This window comes from Fringilla coelebs (assembly GCF_963513975.1).
Source record: "Fringilla coelebs genome assembly, chromosome: 14".
Lineage (NCBI taxonomy): Eukaryota > Metazoa > Chordata > Aves > Passeriformes > Fringillidae > Fringilla > Fringilla coelebs.
This window is the reverse complement of record NC_140040.1, coordinates 1134258-1141517: the sequence shown is the minus strand read 5'-3', so window position 1 is coordinate 1141517 and position 7260 is coordinate 1134258. Positions and strand designations below refer to the sequence as shown.

The 7260-nt window shown below is 56.4% G+C and overlaps 1 protein-coding gene across 1 annotated transcript; it reads left to right on the top strand.

Moving 5' to 3' along the window:
• Positions 1–617: 617 nt before the first annotated feature.
• On the top strand, positions 618–5784 carry RPL13 (ribosomal protein L13). Its single transcript, XM_084215287.1, has 6 exons — positions 618–661; positions 842–954; positions 1798–1939; positions 3381–3554; positions 4763–4819; positions 5587–5784. Exons 2-6 carry the CDS (start codon positions 851–853, stop codon positions 5743–5745), a joined length of 636 nt encoding a protein of 211 aa, XP_084071413.1. The 5' UTR covers positions 618–661; positions 842–850; the 3' UTR covers positions 5746–5784.
• Positions 5785–7260: the final 1476 nt, after the last annotated feature.

Below are 7260 nucleotides of genomic sequence, written 5' to 3'. Positions count from 1 at the left end.
TGTTTCTTCCCAGTCTCACTCTTTGAATTTCCTTTTCCAGCAGCAGATGAACTTTCCATTTTTCTTTGATTTTCTTTTTTTAACTCACAGAACGTTTGTGGGGAGGGGTGTTCAGTTCTGTGGAGCTGAGGGTGATGGTGGGAGCGGTGCACTGGGGGGACAGCGCAGGGTCCTTGGTGGTGTCTCAGCTGCTGCCAGCACTGCTGTGCCACTGCTCCCGGGCAAAGGCTGTGGGACCTGGGATCTACCCGGGGGCATAGAGATCCTTCTCCTGCCTCATGCGAGAGAATGCTGCTACCCCAGAAGGGCAGCGAGGAGCCCAGATCCTGCTCTGGGCTTGGATGGGGATCCCTCAGGATCTGGGACCAGCGGAACCCCTGCCCAGTGTCCGTCCCATCGCCCTGCCCAGGAGGTGCTGGAGAGGGAGAGGGAGTCGAGCCGCTGCTGCCGATCGAGGCTGGCTATGGCCCCGTTTCCCCCGCCGTGCGCGGGCCCTTTAAGCCGCCGCCATCTTTGCTGCGGGCAGGGAGCAGCCGCTCCGCCCCCCGCTGGCCCCGCCCCTCTCCGGGCGGCTCCCGCGCTGCCCATTGGGCACCGCCGCGGCACTTCCGGCGCCGCCGCGCCAGCGCCTCCTTTCCGGTCGCCATTGTCGTGGCGGGAGGTGAGTGAGGGCCGGGGGCGCCATCCGCCGCCATCCGCCCGCCGGGGCCGCGCCCGCCGTCGCCACAGCTCCGCGCGGAGCCGCGGGGGAATCCCCGGCGGCGCCGATGGGGTCGGGCCGGGGACCGCGGGTTTGGGGGTGCCTCGGGTGTCCCCGCGTTAACCGTGCCGGTGTCCGCAGGCCGCAGCCATGGCGCCCAGCCGCAATGGGATGATCCTGAAGCCCCACTTCCACAAGGACTGGCAGCGCCGAGTCGCCACCTGGTTCAACCAGCCCGCCCGTAAGCTCCGCAGGTGAGTCCCGGAGCTCCGGGGCCCGCGGGAGGGGCTGTCCCGGCTTCTGCGGGGCCGCTTAAGGAGCCGGGACGCCGTGGGTCTGTTCAGCCATCCCGTGCTCGGAGCGAGCCGCTGCCAGCCGCAGCCAAGTGATGAGACATCTCCGGAATCGCTGCATCCACAGTGATGAACGCTCTTCCCTGGGTCTCTGATGGCAGCGGCGGTCCCCGGGCAGCAGCAGCCGGCCCGGCCCGGCCCGGCTGCTCGTTCCGGAGCCATCGCAGGGCAGAGGGTGCCTCCCTGCAAGGGCGGGAGTGGTGTATGTCGTAGAGATGCCGTGTACCCCGTGGCTGTCACAGGTGGGCAGGAGGCTAGTGACGCTTGGCTTGTGACCAGCATGACCAGGGCAGGGCCTGTCCCCTGTATTGGTGTTGATGTCACACCTGGAACTCTGGTGTTTCGCTCCTCACTGCACGCCAGACGTTGAGGAACACGTCCAGAGAAGGGAATAAGGCTGGAAAGGGTCTGGATCACCGGGAGCAGCTGGGGGGCTCAGCCTGGAGGAACCTTGTGGGTCTCCACAACTGCCTAGGGAAGGGGTCAGGCTCTGGTCCCAGGGAACAGGAACAGGAGAAGAGGGAACAGCCTCGGTTTGTGCAGGGGAGGCTCAGGTTGGACATCACCAGGAATTTCTTCCTGGAATGGGCGGTCAGGCCTTGGCAGGGGCTGCCCAGGGAGGGGCTGGATGCAGCACTCGGTGCTCTGGGCTGGGTTGATAAGGTGGTGGGGGTCGGCACAGGTTGGACTCCGTCACCTGAGGTGTTTCCCAAGCTGAAGGATGCTGTGACCCTGCCCTTCCAGGAGGAAGGCTCGCCAGGCCAAGGCTCGCCGCATCGCCCCCCGGCCCGTGGCTGGGCCCATCCGGCCCATCGTGAGGTGCCCTACCATCAGATACCACAAAAAGGTCCGTGCTGGCAGAGGCTTCAGCCTGGAGGAGCTTAAAGTAAGTACAGAACATCCATTTAAAAAGGCAAATAAAGTCTGAGCTCAGCTGCTTCTGTCCTGCACAAGGTGACTTCCTCAGGTGTTGGTACCTGCACGGAAGGCTGTGGATTTCCTGGCTCTGGGAGCAAGGAAAGACTGGTCTTACCTGTGATGGTGGAGTAGGTGTATGAAGAGTACTTTGAAAGGTAAACATCTGTTTATCTGATGAGAGTGTAATCTGAAATTCTGTTAAAATAAAGCTGAAAAAGGGGAAATCTAGTTTGTATATATGAAAGAAATTCTTCCCTGTGAGGGTGGGGAGGCCTGGGAGGCCCTGGCATAGGCTGCCCAGGAAAGCTGTGACTACCTCATCCCTGGAAGTGTCCAAGGCCAGGTTGGACTGGGCTTGCATAGGGGAAGGTGTCCCTGCTCATGGCAAGGGATGGAATTTTCCAGCCTAGACTACTCGGAGATTCTATAAAATTTGAATTCTGAAGAAGCCTTGAGTCTCCTAAACTTTTTTGGGAGAGGGAGAAGACTAAGATCATCTTCATTAAATTGTTTGTTTATGAAACATTGTTCTGCTAGTTCTAAGTATTTTAGCCAATGTTTCCAGTTAAGGACCAAGTAAACTCAGCTCAATTTAGATCTAAGATTAGCAGAGGTGGTTGTACCAGGAGGAAGAACCATTCAGCACAGCATCTTGGAGTAGCTGGAGTAATAATAGTTGGATTAAAGTGGGAGGTGTTTCCTGTCCTCTCTTCCCTGTCCCTGTGACCTGCCCAGGTGTGCTGAGCAGGTAAAGGTGGTCTGCAGAGCTGCCCACTGTGTCTCTGATCAGATTCCACATCAGGGCTCACTGGCAGCACCAGCTGCCTCTGCGCCTGGTTCAGTGTTCAGTGTCTTAATTAAAGCATTTATAACTGAAATTGGTGCGCTGAGGCAGGGAAATAGTTCTCCTGGGTGCCAAATACTTCGCTACTTTTTCTTTTTTTTTTTTTTTTTTTAATTTTTGGGTAGTGGTGGAACACAAAGCAGGATGCAGCTGTTTGTCTTCAAACAGGAAATTAGTATTTTTGTTTAAGGTAGTCTAACAAAATAGTTATTTAACAGTTGTTTCACATGGTTAGAAAATAATCCTGATTTAACGGAGCTCCCATTATTCAGTGAACCAGAATTGTCCATGAGCTGACTCATAAACATCTGTCTGAATCCAGGTTTAAATGTGTCCTGCAGGGGTTGCGCTTTGCTCTTCTAGAGAAATCCACCTGCAAAAATCAGCCCTAGCAACGTTTTAAACACAAAGATACACCAGGACAGCCTTTGTTGGTGGCACAGTTGGTCCCTGAGCTGATGCCCAGCCTTCCTCCAGTGCCTGCATCCCGTGCTGGCTGTGGGGGGTCCCTGCCTGGCTGGTGGGAGCTGTGGGATGCTGACACTGCTCTCTCCTCTCCCCTCAGCTCGCTGGCATCAATAAGAAGTTTGCCCGGACTATCGGAATCTCCGTGGATCCCCGGAGGCGGAACAAGTCCACCGAGTCCCTGCAGGCCAACGTGCAGAGGCTGAAGGAGTACCACTCCAAGCTCATCCTCTTCCCCAGGAAGCCAGCCATGCCCAAGAAGGGAGACAGCTCTGTGAGTACCTGACTGCTGGAAATGTGTCCTGTTCTGGGACGTTTGGTGTCAGGCAGAGCTCCTGAGCCTTCTCCATTGTGTGTGTGAACCCCATGGTTCTGAGCCCAGCGCAAGGTCAGGCATTTGGCTGAGCAGCTGCTGGCTTGTTTAGGTGCTGATTCTTGGAGCTTTGCTCCTTGCTCAGCCAACTGAGTTTTAGTTTAGAGAGCTAAATTGTCACAATGGCTGGAAATTCCCCTTGGAGTCAGTCCTGCTGGTGGAAGGCTCAGGGACAGGCTGTGAGTGGCTCCAGAGCTGCGTGCCAGCCAGGCTCCAGAAGGCAATTGTTATTGACATTCAAAAATGGTTTTCATTAAAACCTCTCCAAGATCAGAGCAGAGCTGTGTTCCCTGGCTCTGCTGCCAGTAGATCCAGGGAACACAAGGGTGAGTTCAGACTGTCCTCCCATCTTGTGGAGAATCTGGCAGCTCCAGGCTGCTTAACTCCATCTTCAGAGCAGGGAGGAAGAGCCTGGAGCTGAAACACTGATTCAGATGTGTTTGCTGGAAGTCAGCTGTATTCAGTAAACGTTCAGTCATTTTTGTCTGATGACGTGCTTTTACAAGAAGCTGGAATCAACTTGAGAAGGAGTTGCTGAGGAACGTGTTGGGTGTATATGAGCTGTGTGGGCTCAGCCTGGAGAAAAGGAGGCTCAGGGAGCGGCTTTAGTTTATGCCAGGGAAGGTGGTTCAGGTTGGACATCAGGAATTTTCTTCCTGGAAATGGAGGTCAGGCATTAGCAGGGGCTGCCCAGGGAGGTTTGGAGTCCCCAGTCCTGGAGGTGTCCAAGGAAGGAATGGATGTGGCACTCAGTGATCTGGGCTGGTGACAGTGTGGGGATTGGGCACAGCTTGGACTGGATGATCGTGGAGGTATTTTCCAACCTAGATCCTGTGATCCTGTGTAAATTGAGAGCAGCACAGTTGGTGTCAAAGCTGTCCCAGCTGGCAGAGCTGTGGCCACTGCTGCTCTGGCCGGATCCGGGCACAGCGTGGGTCGCTGGTGCGGCTCATCAGTGCCAAGCTGGCTTTGTTCCCATTCAGTGTTACAGCTCCTGGCAGGATCATTAGCACCATGTTTAAGCTGGGTACCTGCTGTGCTTCAGCTGAGGTTTTAGCTAGAGAAGTTTAAATTCTGTTCTTCTAACATTCCCATCTTCTGTTGTGCAGCCAGAGGAACTCAAGATGGCCACTCAGCTCACAGGACCTGTCATGCCCATCAAGAACGTAAGTGTCCTTTAATCATGTTCTGTGTGTGACGTGATTGAGGTTGGTCTTATGGAGAGGGTTCTCTCCTTGCTGCCTCACAGCTGAGGGTGGCTGTCTCCAGGCATTTCCCATCCTGGATCAAAAGAAAACCAGGAATAAGTCTTTGATAGAACTGTGAAATTGAGGTTGCTTTGGGTTCGGCTGCGGTGGGAGTGCTCAGGCAGGTTCTGTGGTCACCATTTGTGCCTAAATCCTGTCTGCTGCTGTCAGTAGTGTCACAAATCTTTAGTCATTCCCTACAACTCCCTGACAGGAGGGTGGAGCTGGGAGGGGGGTCGGGCTCTCTTCCCAGGTGACAAGTGACAGGACTAGAGGGAACAGCCTCACGCTGTGCCAGGGGAGGTTTAGGTTGAATATTAGGAAAATTGCTTCACTGACGAGGCTGTCCATCCCTGGCACGGCTAGAGTCCCCATCCTTGAAGTGCTCAAAAAACACGTGGATGTGGCACTTGAGGACATGGTTGGTGCTAACCATGGTGGTGCTGGGCTGATGGTTGGGCTATTAAAGGTCTTTACCAACCTTAACAACGCTGCAATTCTGTGAAACCTGCTTGTTTTCAGTCCTGCTCCAGTGAGGAGCCCGCGGGAAGGCAGATGGGGCGGAGCAGGCCGAGGGCAGGGCCTGTAGATGGCACGAGCGCTCCGTTCCCGCTGTTCTCACCGAGACCGTGGTGGGAGGCCTGGGCTCCGAGGGGCAGCCTGACTGTCTGGCGCTCTCTCCGCAGGTGTTCAAGCGCGAGAAGGCGCGTGTCATCTCGGAAGACGAGAAGAACTTCAAGGCCTTTGCCAGCCTTCGCATGGCCCGGGCCAACGCCCGCCTCTTCGGCATCCGCGCCAAGCGCGCCAAGGAAGCGGCGGAGCAGGATGTGGAGAAGAAGAAATGAACTGCTCTCCCCAGAACTGTCAATAAAGAGCCGTAGAGAGCCCGGTGTGCTGTGGTTTTGGGGCACATGTAGCGAGCGGAGCCGCCCCGTGTGCCTGTGGCGGTGCAGGGATGCGTTCCAGCGTGGGAAGCCTCCTTGGCTGTGATTGGAGGCTCCACATTTCCTGACAGCGAGTTAAACACCTGCCTTGTGCCCACTCCTCTGCCTTGTCAGGGCTGCAGCCTGGGCTGCCTTCTGCTCTGATTCTGAGGGGCTCTGGGGGCTCCCCCTCTGTGCCAGGTTTTGTCTGCTGCCCCTTCCCTGCCTTCTCTGCCAGTATTCCTGGTTTGATGATTTCCACACTTCTTTGTGAGGCAAAGTTGTAGAAGTTGGGTGTCATGATGGGAGTCACTCAGGTGCTGCCCACATGGGGGGCTTTCCCCACTTTTGGGGGTACAGGGGGAGCAAGGTGTGGCCCAGCCCCTCAGCTGGACTTGGATGGAGCCAAGTCCCAGGGCTGGATTTTGCTGCTCTGCCATCCTTTACTCCCTGGCATTTGGCTCAGCCCCTGCTCCAGTTTTAGGGCACTTACAGCCATTTCTTCATGGATTAAAGGCCATCCCATGGTAGATATGGCACTTGGGGACATGGTGGTGGCCTTTGCAGTACTGGGGAGAGGGTGAACTGATCTTGGAGTTTTTTTCCATCCCAAATGATTCTGTGATATGTTAAGTGGCACCACATGAACTCCAGAGAAACTGGGGGGGTTCTGGCTGATCCTTGTGGCTGTTGGGATCCCAGGCTCTGCCTGTCCCTGGGCAGGGCCTGATGGGTCACTGGGATGTGTTGGGATCAGAGCTGCTCCAGGAGCACTCACCCAGCCCTTTGTTATATTGGGAAGGGATACGATGTGATGGGACATTCATGGGACACTCGGTGTTGCAGTCCTGGCACAGCTGCATGGTTCCTGGGTGGTTCCAAGAGGCGAGATGTGCCTGGTGAGGTGTTGCCTGTGTCCCGTCACCATGGTGTCCCTCCAGCCCCTCTGCCCAGCCCCTGTGTCCTGTTGTGGGTTGGTGCCTCCTGCCCTACCGAGTCGTGCTGGGACTGTGGGGGGGTGGAGAGGAGAGTGGCCTATTTCTGCCAGGCAGCCTGGGGATTAGCTCCCGAAGCCCGGGCCCTGTGGTGCCCTCGTGCTTGTTAGCCCTATCTGCATTTTAATCCCTCCAAATTTGAGCTAATTACATCATCTTCCGTAAAGCTGGGTTGATAGCGCCGCAGTGCTGGGGGGACAGGGGTGGGTGGGGGGTCCCGGGCTGGGGACTCAGCCTGTGGGGCTCCATGTGCATGGAATGTGGGTCTGGATGCCCCAGCATGTGGGGAGGGCACCTGGTGGGTTTGGGGGACCCCACCCTTGTGCTTGGGCTGTTTGCTCAAAGTGTGGGGGCTAGGACCAAGGTGGCCTTGGGTACCCCATGGGGAGCAGCTGGGGAGGGTGGGGGGCGGTGGCTGTGCCATGGGGGTCTCACTTGGAGC

What these genes read in the sequence shown, in the direction of transcription:
- RPL13 (XM_084215287.1), top strand. Translation starts at nt 851, where the DNA reads ATGGCGCCCAGCCGCAATGGGATGATCCTGAAGCCCCACTTCCACAAG. An exon ending in TCAGCCTGGAGGAGCTTAAA is followed by an intron (nt 1,940 to 3,380) that starts GTAAGTACAGAA and finishes CTCTCCCCTCAG; the next exon opens with CTCGCTGGCATCAATAAGAA. An exon ending in CCAAGAAGGGAGACAGCTCT is followed by an intron (nt 3,555 to 4,762) that starts GTGAGTACCTGA and finishes TCTGTTGTGCAG; the next exon opens with CCAGAGGAACTCAAGATGGC.